Consider the following 15,826-nt stretch of genomic DNA (forward strand, 5'->3'; position numbering starts at 1 on the left):
CCTGCGACCCCCGGGCCAAAGTGGGGAAGGTTTCTTCACCAAAAGCAGTAGCAGGGAGCAGTAGCCCTTTTCGTTTTCCCAAACCTGATTGTGAACATATTGACTTGTGTTGCATTTCAGAGCCCTGCAGCGGTCGTCTCTATTAAACTCTGAGGTGTTTCTGTTTCAGAGGTTTTCCTGGCGACTGATTGCCTAACTGGAAACGGCCAGCTAGCTGAACCGTGTATACTAACACTGCGTGTGTGTGTGTGTGTGTGTGTGTGCAGGAGAGTGCAGGGGCTGAGGTAATGATTATAGTAGATGGAATGTGTGTGGTGTGTTTGGGAGAGCGCAGCAGGAGGCCCTGGCTGTCTGTGACGAGTTCATTCGGTCTGTAGATTAAAGCATACTTACTGCTTGTCTCGCTACTGCTCTAGAGCGCTGCAGCTACACAGTTAATATTTTACCTCCTAACTGGATTCGAGCAGCACTAGCCATGTAAAAATGCATCAGTCTGAAAAGTGAATCAGCTGCATTGGTTTTGAAAGGCTCAAATTTGATGTAAGTGTGTAACTCGGCTCATTTGTGGCTAAAATAAAAAATTCTAGATTCATTCATTCAGATTCACTTCCAGTGCCCACTAGCTCTGTTACATCAGCAACCAGACACCTGTGAATGGGGAAGGGGAGGGCCATCCTCCCCACTCAGAGAGAACAAGGCTGGTTATGTATGGCTGTGGCATCACCAGGTCCAGGTTTGGACTTTCCTGATGCCAGGGTCATTGCTTTGACAGGTGTGCCACTCAAAAACCCCATGATCCCCATGATCCTTAGGTATTTTGGTAATCTGGGAATACTAGAGCACTAAATTGTTGCCAGTAGAATGGCACTAATCTGACCTACATTTTGGGCTGGTCAATATCAGCAGGATATTGGTTTTAATTCCAGGGGTCATTCTATGACCCGGGTGCCATTTCCATGTTGCAATCTCCCACCTCAGCCATAAAATCCTTATTACTTTTATACTTTTTATTCAGAGAAGGGAGCCATTGTTACAATAAACATGACGGGGTGGTGAATATCATCCTAAAATAACCACGATTCCTCATGTGGGTAAGTTCCTGACCTCAAATATATGCCAATCAATTTGAAATATAAATATCAGAATATGTTTCCTAAAACTAAGATTTCCCAATATTTTCTGATGATGATATTCTGAATAAATGTGTTTATGTAAACAGAGAAACGTCAAACGTTATATATTTGAGGATATTTTACATCCAAATGTCCTCTTGATTAATAGGGACATTTAAAAATTGCCATGTGCCAAAGAAAAAAGATTTTTTAAATAGAACGCCTCGAAACAGTCAGTTAACATGGCAGTTCATTCACTCCAAGGCTTCTACATACATTATAACCACATCATGGAGAGTTCCTAATGTAAAGGTATCAATATCAGGGTGTTGGTGTCTGAGTAACTTGCCATTCCCTGTCAGAAGTAATCTCTCAGCAAACAATGCTGTGGGCAGAAGGAATTTCTCTACAGCTCTGTGTGGGGTCTTGCCTGAGCATGACCCACCAATCAGGAGCTGGACGCTTTGATGGCTGTAACCGGCATTGGTCTGCTGGGGAGGTCAGGGCTGGGGTAATGTCCACACTTTAACCACCAAACACATTCCTCCCTGTGAAGAGGAAGTCAACAGGCAGTCCGGGGACCAGGTATGTGGTACAGGCTTCTGGTTGGGATTGTATTGCGTGCATTATTCAGTCTGTGGCTCTCAGCATAGCCACCATTCAGCAGGTTAGTGGGGTTTTCATTGGGACGCTGAGACAGAACAGCAGGTTTGAAAGAAAGGAAAAGGGGAGGGTGGCGGTTTATTTCATGGTGGATTGTGAGTTTGATTAATTTGTCTTAAAGCATTGGGTTGGGTGAAAGAGTTTTCCTGGATGAGTAAAAGACAAATTATCACCATGTGTATATATATATATATATATATATATATATATATATATATATATATATATATATATATATATATATATATATATATATATATATATATATATATATATATATATTCTCTGCACATGCTTAGAATTAATGCAACAAATACCTATCTATATGCTAATGCTTCTCGAAATCACCCTGGTAATGGTAATAGAGTAATAAGTGCTGGAGAAAAACTCCAGCACTTAATTAAAAACTTGTATTTACAGGATTGGAAGGTTTTTTTAAATTTATTAAAATACACTTAAGAGCTGCTTTTTTTCCAGCTGACCCATTTTCTAAGATGTTTCTCGTCTTAAGGTAATGTAAGAAGAAAACACGATGGGCGTCACAGATAAACACACTGCCATGGACCAGGGTGAAGACTGGTAAGAGACACAGTTTGCTGGAATGCCATAGCAGTACAATCATAGATGATCCATATGATCCAGACGATCGTTTGCTGCCCGTGGAAAAACGATCCGATGCCATTTTAGTCCATTTGACTGAAATTATTCTCTACCAACATTTCCCCCTGTGCTTTAAGCCAATAGTCAATGCTTTAAGCCAATAGGGAAGGATCATGGAGTTCAGTAGCCTTGAGGGGCAGTGGTGGCTCAGCGGTTAGAGCGCCACGCTATCGATAACAGGGTTGTGGGTTCGATTCCTGGGCTCGGCAAGCTGCCACTGTTGGGTCCTTGAGCAAGGCCCTTTACCCTCTCTGCTCCCCGGGCGCTGGAGTTGGCTGCCCACCGCTCTGGGTGTGTGTGTGTACTCACTACCCCTAGTTCACTAGTGTGTGTGTGTGTTCACTACCACAGATTGGTTAAATGTGGAGGACACATTTCGCTGTACAGTGACAAATACCTTTACCTTTTTACTTTGTTCTCTGCCACTAGGCCAGCTGAGCTACATTTCCGAAAGAGCCGCCATCGCGGAATGAGAAGAAGTCAGTCACCGTCCCGTGAGGTTTCTCCGGTACCCTCCTACTACTCAGAACCAGTTTCCGTCCACCAGCGCAAGGTAACTCCAAAGAGAGCTACATCATTGAGGGAATTTCAGCTGCGCTACATAGGCTCCTATGAACATGTTATGGGGGTCAATATGGCACCAACCAATGTACATGCAATTTCGCTACTGACACTGTCTGCCCGAAAGTTTGCGGACACCCCTTCTGATGAATGCATTCAGCTACTTTAGGTTGCACTCATTGTTGACACAGATGTGCAAATGCACACTCATACACAGCTTGTCTTGTCCCTGTAGAGAGAAGGACTGACAATAGAATAGGAGACTCTGGAGCAGATGCATATGATGACCTATTGGTACCATGTCTAGTGCCAGGCATGGGCTAGAGGGGTAGAAAGCCCCCCCAGCATTGAGCGTGGAGCAGTGGAATGGTGTTCCATCCAATACCTTTGGGGTGAGTTGGAAAGTTGGGGATGAGGTGGGGTGGGGTGGTGATCACCCAACATCCTGACCTCACTAACATTCTCTAACGCAATCAAATCCTCACAGCAATGCTCCTCCAAAATCTAGCAGAAGGTCTTCTTCCCTGGGCAGTAGAGACAGACACTTCAACAAAAGCAGGAGAAACTCTTTTTTTAAATTCCCTTGAATTTAGAAGAAGCGATGAATAAGCGGGTGTCCCAATACTTTTGTCAAAACTCTTTTCTACTCTAATATGATGACAGTAAGTGAACACATGGTTTAAAACCCCAGCTGTACTGCTGTGCCAGACACACTCGTCCCAGTGTAACACACACTAAAGTACAGAAATGTGCAGAGCTTCGTATAAATTGTCATGTTCATGTGATTGGTAGGATGTGACTATCAGACTGCCCCCGCTCATCAGATGGGCTCATCAGGAGGAAGAGGATGACGAAGAGGACACTCAGAGTCTAAAGAGTTTGCCCACTTTGATGAGCACATTAGCTTCTGACCCTAAGGTCAAAAGGCCACACAGACTCTCCAAGGGACAAGTCATCTCTGGCCTCAACCTGCCTCCTCTGTTCACTTCCAAGTAATAAATTAATGTTTCTCTTAATGTAGGCCAAGGTTGCCTCCTAAATGATGTTCCATTGCATATTACTGCTAATAATGTTCTCCATAAAGACTGATCATATTAAATATGCTGGCTGTGATATGACTGTATGAGCGGCTGGTATGAGTGTATCAGGCACAGCAGCATTACTGAGGCTTTTAAACACCTTGAGAACTGTAATTATTCTGCCAACCAACAACATCTAGCCAACAGCAGCTAGAAACTCAGACACTGACCATTGACCTTTAACTGGACATCTAAATTGTAGTGCCCAGCAACACAGCTATGTCTGATACACCTGTACCAGTCCAAATAGCATGTAGTCAGCTGTGGTTCTATAGAGGTACTGATGGACAGAGCGGAGGGTGGCTGACAAATTGTGCAGCAACAGATGAGCTACAGTCAGTAATAGTGAACTGTATAAGTATAAGACCCTTATGAACTTTTGGAGGTTCCTGGAGCTGACTGCTTTGAGGAACCTTCAAGAAAAGATTTTTAGAAGAAAAAGATTCATTAAGAGGTTCTTCCACAGTTTCAAACTGAAGAACCTCCAAAAGTTCCTTTTAAGGATTTTATACTTTGAACAGTGTCGGTATGTTATGGGAGGTAACTTTATAAACTGCCAAATACCCATATTACTAAAATCACTTCTGTCCACAGATGTACCCTGGTGGTAAAAGGCACTGGATGCACCAAAGCCAGGGGTTTCCTTCCTACCATCAAATCCAAAAGTTTGGAGAGGCCTCCTTGCCGGGCTGGATGCAGGTAATTCATTAAAATGACAGCAGTAGCGCACGAAAGGATAACCTCCAAACAAACCAGTTCTCCTACAGGCTTCATACCTCATTAGGAACAGTAATGCATTCTGCACTTCACTAATATTCAGTGGCCTTCTCATGTGGCCAGTTCAAAGTCGAAATTCTCCACTTGCTTCACTTGGAAATCTCCTCAGGTTTTGCACTCGCAGTGTTAGTTTTTTCCCCCCTCCAAGGACTGAACTTCACTCGGCGATGAAGAACTTGTTCATTAAATTCCCCCAAGTGTAATTTTGAAAAAAGCAGAGTCGATATCTTGCGCAGCAGACGCACGCCGAGTCATTTTCTGCTTATTGATGATTTAAAGCCCGGTTAGTCTCGCCACCATGTGGGAGAGCGGCTTTATCAGAAGGCAGGAGGTGCCGGAGAGACACAGAGAGTGGGGGGTTAAGTGTTGGGAAGTGAGAGAGAGGAGGGGTAGGGGGAGAAAGAAAGTGGAGCCTGCATATTTCTGTAGCTATCAGCCCCCTCAGCTGTGCTAATAAAAAGAAATTAAAGTGGCGCAATGAAATGAAATTAATCAGAGCAAAAGGGGTGTTTGGTTGAGACGGTGAGCTAGCAAAGGGAGAGAAGAGGGTGAACCCTGAATTGGCTTTGAAATAGGTCCTGTTTCCCTGAAAGGCAAAGAGATGAGGCTCTTGAAGTGGAACACTAAGCTCTAAGAGTGTAATTGGGCTCTGCAAAGTTGAAATACAGAATGCTGAGTAACAGAGGTCACATTTGGGTCTTCATATTTTAGATATGACACTAAGGCTGTACATCACCTGATAAGGGCAATTAGCACACTGTACAACATTCAGATTCTTATTTTGAAGTGTTTTAAGACAGTGTTTCATCCTTAAAGTATTTGCCCCTTCCGGATTTTCTCTTGCTGCATATTTGTAGAGTCAGTGCTGATTTTTAAGCAAATGTATTTTATCAGAGAACCTTATTAAACCTTATTAAACACACAACACTTAAAAACACTAAAAACTTTCAAGAGCGTAATCTACCCACCTGGCCGACTGTGCTCTCTAGGACTCTTCTCAGCTGCTGATGGCAAAGCGGCATGGCTTAGGATTCGAACCTGCGACCCAGAGCCATAGTGGTAGTGCATTAGACCGCTGAGTCCACCCTTTATTACAGCCTCCATCTTCCTCAGTAGACTCGCTTTCAGTGTTTCTGAAATCTGCAGGAATATTTGTCCACACCCCTACAAATGAAACCTAGAGCATTTTCTGCTTCTAATAATGCTGAGGTCTGGACTCTGGAGTCAATCCAACAGCCTCAACAATTTGATTTGCAAATGTTTGTTCCTCGTTTGTTCTGTTTCATTATTTTCAATTGTTCAACCCAGAGCAGCCCAGGCCCAGTTTTGAGGTCACATATGTAAATAATCTGTCCCATATTTGTTGTATACTCGTATTTCATTATTGTGTTAGCACAACCGACCATCTACAGTGGTATCTGTCAAGGGGTGGATATATTAGGTACCAAGTGAACAGTCTGTTCTTGAAGGTGATGTTTTGAAAGCAGGACAAATGGACAAGCATAAGAATCTGAGCCACTTTGATAAGAACCAAACGACTGCGTTAGAGCATGTCCAAACATTAGCCTGGTCTTTTGGAGTGTAGAGTGGTCAGTAGCTCCAACAAAGGCGATGGGGTCATGGGCAACTAAGGCTTATTGGCGCTTATTGAGGTCCCACCTCACAACTTACAAGATTTTACAGGATCTGCTGCTAATGTCTTGGTGTCAGATAACACAGGACACCTTCAGAGCTCTTGTGGATCTATTATGGGGGGCCTTCTCAGTATTAGGCAGGTGGTGCTAATGTTATGGCTTGTTTTAGTGTGTAGCTGTCTTGCTAAAATTACCTGTTGTTCATGTCTTTCAAGGCCAGATAAGCTAGATTCAACTATAAGTGAAAGCCATCGCTCTGAAAAGACACTTAACATAAGAGGAAGCCACCAATTCCTGCCCACAGCCTCAGCTGACCTCGAGGTGCCCCCTGGACCCCGCATCACCTTCCACAGCCCGGTAGTACAGGCCATATATCCCGTCACTCCCGACACATCAAAAGAGACCAGGCAAGCCTTGAGGACTCACCAGTCCCTGAAGCCTGTGCTGAAAAAGGCTCAGGTGACCAACAGAAAAGCTTTTCACTTCTTGTTGGAGAAGAGCTACTTCCCCTGTCCAGGTGAACCACACCTGCTGGAGCCACTGTCAGGATTTCAGGAGCACCTACGCCGCCAGATCATTAACTCCCCACTGCCCCACCAAACAACACTGCCAGTCCAGTCTCATTTCCTGTTGCACCAGAGGGACTACACACACCAGGGTCCGCATGGCTCGTCAGTGGAGCGCACCGTGGAGCTTTGCAACTCGCAGGGAAAACGACTTCCCAGAATTACCATGACCTGCCCGACACCTTCACCGAAACACCTACAACGGCCAGAAAAGAGGCACATGGCTTAAAGGAACTGTTTGGACAAAAGCTACATTTACATATTTGGTCCCATCTGTCTCATATTTGTTGTATACTTGTATTTCATCATTGTGTTAGCACAACTGACCATCTACAGTGGCATCTGTCAAGGTGTGGATATATTAGGTAGCAAGAGAACAGTATGTCCAAACATTAGCCTGGTCTTTTGGGGTGTAGAGTGGTCAGTACCTATCAAAAAGGTAGCTCCAAGAAAGGCGACGAGGTCATGAGCAACTAAGGCTTATTGGTGCTCATTGAGGTCCCACCTCACAACGTTTAAAGGTTTTACAGGATCTGCTGGACACAGGACACCTTCAGAGCTGGACAAAAGCCACATTTACATAATTTTACTAATTCATAATTTTACTGCCCAAATTTATCCAGACTTGTTTGGTGTGAGAAGTTTGCTTCTTGCGTTTTGCAACTACAAAGAAAACTTGGCTAACAAGTAATAAGGATACCAATTAGCATCATGCTAAATTGTAGGCCTAAATCATGTTCCTGTATGTATAACTCCATGTCCTAATGGTATCTATGAAAATGGATATGCAGTACTGTCCAGAATCAGAGAACACACCTCTTGTGTTTCACTTCCAATCTGAACAGGCTTTAAAAGATGTTTGCTTTGCAGTAAGGAACATTGTTTATTACATTACATCCCCTTTCTCTCTCAGTTTGGCACTGCCATTAAACCCACCTGTTAGTATCTCCCGATAGCACTAGCAATGCTCCCAACACTGGGAGGGTAAGGACTTATCACATGTCTCCTCCGATACATGTGAAGCCAGCCACTGCCTCTTTTTGCGCTGCTGCCATTGCACCGGGTAAAGGGCCGGGTCCCCAGCTCCCCAGCTTCCCTGCACCAGCTGTCGGCCAATGTTGCTTAAGGGTGATGAGGGAAGACACGATCTACCCACCTGGCCAACTGTGCTCTCTAGGACTCTTCTCAGCTACTGATGGCAAAGCGGCATGGCTTAGGATTTGAGCCTGCGACCCAAAGCCATAGTGGTAGTGCTTTAGGCCGCTGAGTCCACCCTTTATTACAGCCTCCATTTTTCTGAAAACATCAACAGCCTCAACAATTTGCAAGACTTGCAAATGTCAAAATCAGTCCCGCAGCCTTTCAGATCCACTGTGTTAAGTCGTCTTCTCACCTGTAGTTGCTTTCAGATCTGAAGTAAATGGCAGCCTGGTTCTCTTCTTTTTCTCAAAGAGGAAGGTGCTGCTTTTCTGATGGGATAATTGTGGTCTCCCCGATTTTGCCCAGTTGTTAGGATTCCTACATTCTCTGTATGTTTTTACCCTTTGATGACCCCCAGTTTTGGACACTCCTGATTTTCCTCATTTTCCTCGGACTTCCTCCTTCCTATGCAAGTGTATTTTCTTATATCCAATCTCCTCATAAACATCTAAAGACAGAAAAACATCTTAAAAACGTCTAAAACATGCTTAAAGGTCGACTTGCCAGGACATTAGTAGGTGGCATTCAAGCCATTTGAGTTTTGATAATACTTGTGTCCCTCTTTATACTTCACAGTATGTAGAGTGTGATACAAGCAGACAGTTAGGACAGTAATGCTAATTACATGCGGAGAGCTACTCATTAGCTATTGTAGCTCCAGTGCAAAACTAATTGACATGGGAAAGCTGTGTAGATTAGATCTTACACTAAAATATCTCTTCAACCAGTAGATGATGCTTCGGTCCAGTGCTCTGGATGTCTTACTTGAATGGATTCCTCACATATCTGTCTTAAACTGCCTGTGTTTGTTAGGTAATCTCGATGTGTGGTGTGCTTATGTGCTTTCTGGTGCTGTATGACGCCAACTGTATGGCGCGGTGAGAGGAAATTGTGTGAATTTGAGTTTTTGCCAAATTATTCCTTTAATTATTTCACTGCTAGCTGCCTTCCATCTGTCCAACGCTCCAGATATGTTAATAAGCATCAACTACGGGGAGACAACTGCTGTGTAATGTCTAGTAATTGACACTATTCTCCAAATGACTTCATGCATCAAAGCATTAAAACTGTTTATCTGAACTCCACACACTTCCCTGGCTCTACCATGAACCGAATGGGACGATGTTTCCTCAGCTCACGTGGGAACTGTGAAAGAACAGGCAAAGTAAATCATTAGAGCAGTTTTGGGTAGTCAATAAAGATGGACCTAGCCTGGAAGACAGAGCCCGTAACTACAGGCCTAAACTGTCACTGTGAAAGAACTCCCATCTTTAATGCAGCCCCCCCAGGAGATCTTTTTAGCAATGTCACTACAAGAGCCTTCAAGGCTGTATCACATTAAAGGAAGTCAATAAGAGACACATGGTGCGCGGGGTGGGGAGGGTTTTTACATCCTGCTGTACTTTTATCAGGGCGTTCGGGCCTCCAGCCCCTGGGGCGGAGATTCTTCATCAGTTTCACTTAAAAAGTGCATAATTGTTTTTCTCTCCTTTCTCCCGGTAAAATCAATGCTGCTTGCTGACTCTGGCCTTGTGAGTGGTTCTCGATCAGCGGCCTGCTGTTATATTGAGCACTGCATACAGTGCATGACTATCAATGTGATCAGTGAGTTGATTTTCTTTCTGACCAAGGCTTAAAATAAGCCTGGTACTTGCTCTATTTTAGACTGCTATGCTGAGTGGCACTGACACATTTCTAGTCTAGTCACACACATGACTCCTCAACAATAAAATAATGGCAAAGCAGCCTTGCCTTATTGTTATTTATACCTACTAATTACATTTTACATTTACATTTATGGCATTTAGCTGACGCTCTTATCCAGAGCGACTTACAAGGTTACTCATATTACAGAGGTGGGGAAGTGTAGTGTTAGGAGTCTTGCCCAAGGACTCTTATTGGTGTAGCGCAGCACAGTCACCCAGACCGGGAATCGAACTCCAGTCTCCCAGGTAATGGTGTTATCTGTTGGGCCACACCAACCACCATAATTAATTATATAGGGTCTGATCCCAGCCAGCATGCTCAGGTGGAGCTCACATGGGTGAAACATGGGTTCTGAATGGATTTGTAGATGTGTTGTTGGTAGGGGCCAACATGGAAACCATGGACAATACTGGTTCCCAGTTGGGCTAACCACACAGGCCCTTCATGGTCATGTTATTTGGGATGGTTTGTTTAGTTACTGTTTATATAACTTAGTTTAGTTAGTTAAGTATAGAAACTCGCTGACCTGGGTGGCTAACCAGGCCTGTAAGGTCATTGGAGACAAACTATTGTCTGTCACTACAGAACTTTTACATCCAGTCCATAACTAAAAAGGCAAATCAGGTATATAATGACCCTACCCACCCACTTTACCCTTCATTTCAGTTGCTGACATCGGGCAGGAGACTTAAGGTCCCACTAGCTAAGAAGAATGGGTACAAAAATCCCATTTTGAACAAGAACATAATAAGCAACCTCCTACATAGTCTGTGTATTGTTGCTGGCAGCGTTTTAAGTGTTTTTAATATTTGCGTGTGCATGTATGTATATGTATGTGAAGATATGTGTGCCAGACTGCCAGAGACAAGTTTCCATTTTATGTCAATTTAATAAACAATAAAGTCTTCTTATCCTTTTAAAATAAAGACTTCTCAGCGGTATGGAGAGAGCGTTATAAGCTCCCTATTAATACCTTTGATTTCAGGAGAAATGGTTCAGCAACTTTTGGTCATAACCAATATCCAATGTTCCACAATAGACTATCTCAAGAGGCGCAAGCTCATGGTTTTGCCAGTGCCAGGACCTAAACACCTCTAGAAATCTGTGGAAAGACCTCCAAAGACCAGTGCAGCAAGATGTCCCAAGAATCTCTTACAACTACTCTCTTAAAATGAAAGGTGCTTCAAACGGTTCTTTGAGCAATGCCATAAAAGAACCACTTTTGGTTCCATAAAGAACTTGAAAACTTGAAATAGAGATTTTTGTGCACCAACTGCCAAAGAACCTACCAAAAAAAGGTTCCTCACACCCACACTCTTCTACAAACATAATTCTTTATGGAGCCAAAAAGTAGCTCTATGTGTGCTTCAAATGGTTCTGGGTGCCTTTTGCAAGCCTGTAGAAGAACACTGCAGTCCAGCTCTTCAGACTGCTGGGGATGTTCTACATTGCTATGGTTCTGATGTTGTTTTTCTCTCTCCAGCGTTTCTTTCTTATTTAAAAGGCAAATGTTGTGTTTTGTATTATTTGTCCACTGGTGTCAAATAATGTTAGTAGAGATCAGATGCCTCGCAAGAGAAAATTAGCATTATGTGCTACTGACATGCTCACTTCCTTAGGGTGCAGTATGCTAGTTAAATACTAGCCTCTTAACCATTGTTTTAGGTCAAAGGCAGTCACCAACGCTAACACACACTGACATACACTGACACACAATGCTGTGAGCTTGGCCTCTGATACAGGGCCTCGAACAATGAGGCAAAACCTGTCACAACTGTGAAACGTAAAGGATGCGTACACGCTCCGATGCCACTGCTACGAGGAGCCAAGAAAAGCAAACGAGGAGGCGCACGGGAAGGATGTGAACTCCTCCATGGAGGTTTACAGAACGCGTGCTCTCATTAAGGCTTATTGTCTGTGATGCTCAATACAGTCTTGAAAGGACCATTTTCCCTCCCTTTTCTTACTAATTCAAAACTGTAACAACTGAAATATAAAGAGCATAATACAGTGATAAATATTTGAACAGTGGCACATGAGTTAGATGCCTGAGAAAACTTGTTTATTGGAAAAACAGCTTCTCAGTTCCGGCTCCTTGCTGGTGTTTACGCTAATCCTCTGTCAGTCTGTATTAGTCTATTTACACCTGGCATTAACAGCGGTTTTGGTCTGTTCACTGGTCTGCATGAAAAACTAGGTGTAAACACCACCCAGGACACATTGAGAGGTAGACAGAGACGGACCTGGTCCACATTTTATATTGGATTGCATCAGATAAGTTGAAATATGGATACTCTGGTCATACTGGGGACACATTTCAATGACAAGTGTAAATGACCTTACATTGCTAATTATCTAACACAGTTAGTGACTGATAAATTCATGAGAGCTTGTAACAAAGCATTATCAGACAGTGAATACACTTGATTATTTAACTATCAAGAAGCTAAATGTAATAATGGGCATGAAGTTTGATGACCAAATGCCTTTCTGGCCAAACACCACTGTGATACCAATAGGAGTTTGGTCTGGTCTGGTCTAATCTTGTCTAATGCCTCTTTAAAACAATGGTTTCAAGACAAATAAAATTTGATGATCGGCCAAGACAATGTTCTTTAGTTTTACTCTGGAGTCACAAGTCTAATGTTAACAAAAAATGGAAGCCTACAGCATCTGTTGTACTGTGAAAAGTCATTTACACAGCTAAAAGTGCACATGTGTGTTCAATTTGTTAATTGCTTAACTTCATTAAATTGACGTTATGATTAATTTGGCTTGCTTTGAAGCCATAGGACCTGGGAAAGTATTTTAGATTCAAATGTGTGCCCAACTATCCAACAGCTAAAACTTGGCTGAAACTGGATCATGCAACAGGACAATAACCCTAAGCATAGCAGCCAATCTACAGCAGAATGTCAGGAAAAGAAAAGATTTAAGGTATTGCAGTGGTCCAATCAAAGTTCAGACTTCAACCCAATTGAAATGCTGTGTTGGCACCTTTAAGAAAACTGTGCATAAACAAATGCCCACCAACCTCAATGAACTGAAGTAATGTAGTAAAGAACAGTGGGGCCAGATTTCCTCCTTAGTCACATAAATCACATGAGGGTCACTGACCAATGAGGGTCCTGGCTGAAGTAACTGGGGAGGAGCCTATCTTTTAAAAGCAGGCCAAGATGGCTGAGGACTCTTTTAATGCATAATATCCTGTGATTTTAGTCTTGGCTGGATGTGATTGCTGATGTTGGAATGGCTTTTATCTTAATCACAGATATTACCGATAGATCCATGACTGTGTTTTGAGATCTTGTCTTGTGTTGGAGTGTGACTCACCCAACACTAGTCTATTTGACTATTTGATTGTGCCATCTGGGGTTTTAAACAGGTAAGAAATGTTATCCTCTACATTTCACACGGTGTTGAGCTCTGCTGTGTTCAGTTCCCAGTGCTAGAAAGTGGGTGCCACCCTATGTGTTTAGTTATTGGCTAGTTTGAGAAACTTGGCTTTTATTCCTTCTCGTTCTATCCAAGTAAGTCTGGCTGCAGCTCAGCGCTATGTAGCACCAGCCCGTTGTGTTTCTCAACGTTTTTGCCCATTGGCCCGTTGTTTTTCTCAATGCAATTTACCAGTGGCAAGATATTTCTCTGAGCGCAACTTTAAAATGGCAGTTGTTTTTCCTCAACTATTTTGCGGCCCATTGCAGTTTACGAGTAGCTCATTGTTTTTCTCGATGCAATTTACCACTGGCCTGTTAATTTTCTTCATGTAATTTACAGGGCCCTGTTGTTTTTCTCAATGCAATTACCCAGTGGCCCGCTGTTTTTCTGTTTTTACCCAAAGGCCAGTTGCAATTTACCGGCTCCTTGCTGGTGTTTACGCTAATCCTCTGTCAGTCTGTATTAGTCTATTTACACCTGGCATTAACAGCGGTTTTGGTCTGTTCACTGGTCTGCATGAAAAACTAGGTGTAAACACCACCCAGGACACATTGAGAGGTAGACAGAGACGGACCTGGTCCACATTTTATATTGGATTGCATCAGATAAGTTGAAATATGGTTAGTCTGGTCATACTGGGGACACATTTCAATGACAAGTGTAAATGACCTTACATTGCTAATTATCTAACACAGTTAGTGACTGATAAATTCATGAGAGCTTGTAACAAAGCATTATCAGACAGTGAATACACTTGATTATTTAACTATCAAGAAGCTAAATGTAATAATGGGCATGAAGTTTGATGACCAAATGCCTTTCTGGCCAAACACCACTGTGATACCAATAGGAGTTTGGTCTGGTCTGGTCTAATCTTGTCTAATGCCTCTTTAAAACAATGGTTTCAAGACAAATAAAATTTGATGATCGGCCAAGACAATGTTCTTTAGTTTTACTCTGGAGTCACGAGTCTAATGTTAACAAAAAATGGAAGCCTACAGCATCTGTTGTACTGTGAAAAGTCATTTACACAGCTAAAAGTGCACATGTGTGTTCAATTTGTTAATTGCTTAACTTCATTAAATTGACGTTATGATTAATTTGGCTTGCTTTGAAGCCATAGGACCTGGGAAAGTATTTTAGATTCAAATGTGTGCCCAACTATCCAACAGCTAAAACTTGGCTGAAACTGGATCATGCAACAGGACAATAACCCTAAGCATAGCAGCCAATCTACAGCAGAATGTCAGGAAAAGAAAAGATTTAAGGTATTGCAGTGGTCCAATCAAAGTTCAGACTTCAACCCAATTGAAATGCTGTGTTGGCACCTTTAAGAAAACTGTGCATAAACAAATGCCCACCAACCTCAATGAACTGAAGTAATGTAGTAAAGAACAGTGGGGCCAGATTTCCTCCTTAGTCACATAAATCACATGAGGGTCACTGACCAATGAGGGTCCTGGCTGAAGTAACTGGGGAGGAGCCTATCTTTTAAAAGCAGGCCAAGATGGCTGAGGACTCTTTTAATGCATAATATCCTGTGATTTTAGTCTTGGCTGGATGTGATTGCTGATGTTGGAATGGCTTTTATCTTAATCACAGATATTACCGATAGATCCATGACTGTGTTTTGAGATCTTGTCTTGTGTTGGAGTGTGACTCACCCAACACTAGTCTATTTGACTATTTGATTGTGCCATCTGGGGTTTTAAACAGGTAAGAAATGTTATCCTCTACATTTCACACGGTGTTGAGCTCTGCTGTGTTCAGTTCCCAGTGCTAGAAAGTGGGTGCCACCCTATGTGTTTAGTTATTGGCTAGTTTGAGAAACTTGGCTTTTATTCCTTCTCGTTCTATCCAAGTAAGTCTGGCTGCAGCTCAGCGCTATGTAGCACCAGCCCGTTGTGTTTCTCAACGTTTTTGCCCATTGGCCCGTTGTTTTTCTCAATGCAATTTACCAGTGGCAAGATATTTCTCTGAGCGCAACTTTAAAATGGCAGTTGTTTTTCCTCAACTATTTTGCGGCCCATTGCAGTTTACGAGTAGCTCATTGTTTTTCTCGATGCAATTTACCACTGGCCTGTTAATTTTCTTCATGTAATTTACAGGGCCCTGTTGTTTTTCTCAATGCAATTACCCAGTGGCCCGCTGTTTTTCTGTTTTTACCCAAAGGCCAGTTGCAATTTACCATTAACCCGTTGTTTTTCTCAACGCTTTTGCCCACTGGCTCGTTGTTTTTCTCAACGCAGTTTAACAATGGCCCGTTGTTTTTCTCAACGCTTTTGCCCACTGGACCGTTGTTTTTCTCAACGCTTTTGCCCACTGGACCGTTGTTTTTCTCAACGGAGTTTACCACTGGCCCGTTGTTTTTCTCAACGCTTTTGCCCACTGGCCCGTTGTTTTTCTCAACGCTTTTGCCCACTGGCCCG

The 15,826-nt window shown here is 42.9% G+C and overlaps 1 protein-coding gene across 1 annotated transcript; it reads left to right on the forward strand.

Annotated features, from left to right (window-relative positions):
- The first annotated feature begins 1,635 nt into the window (after positions 1-1,635).
- LOC140550137 (uncharacterized) lies at positions 1,636-7,657 on the forward strand. The gene is made up of 6 exons (XM_072673964.1): positions 1,636-1,697; positions 2,287-2,354; positions 2,865-2,988; positions 3,789-3,988; positions 4,670-4,774; positions 6,702-7,657. Exons 2-6 carry the CDS (start codon positions 2,308-2,310, stop codon positions 7,279-7,281), a joined length of 1,056 nt encoding a protein of 351 aa, XP_072530065.1. The 5' UTR covers positions 1,636-1,697; positions 2,287-2,307; the 3' UTR covers positions 7,282-7,657.
- The last annotated feature ends 8,169 nt before the right edge of the window (positions 7,658-15,826 follow it).

Source organism: Salminus brasiliensis, chromosome 2 (assembly GCF_030463535.1).
Source record: "Salminus brasiliensis chromosome 2, fSalBra1.hap2, whole genome shotgun sequence".
Lineage (NCBI taxonomy): Eukaryota > Metazoa > Chordata > Actinopteri > Characiformes > Bryconidae > Salminus > Salminus brasiliensis.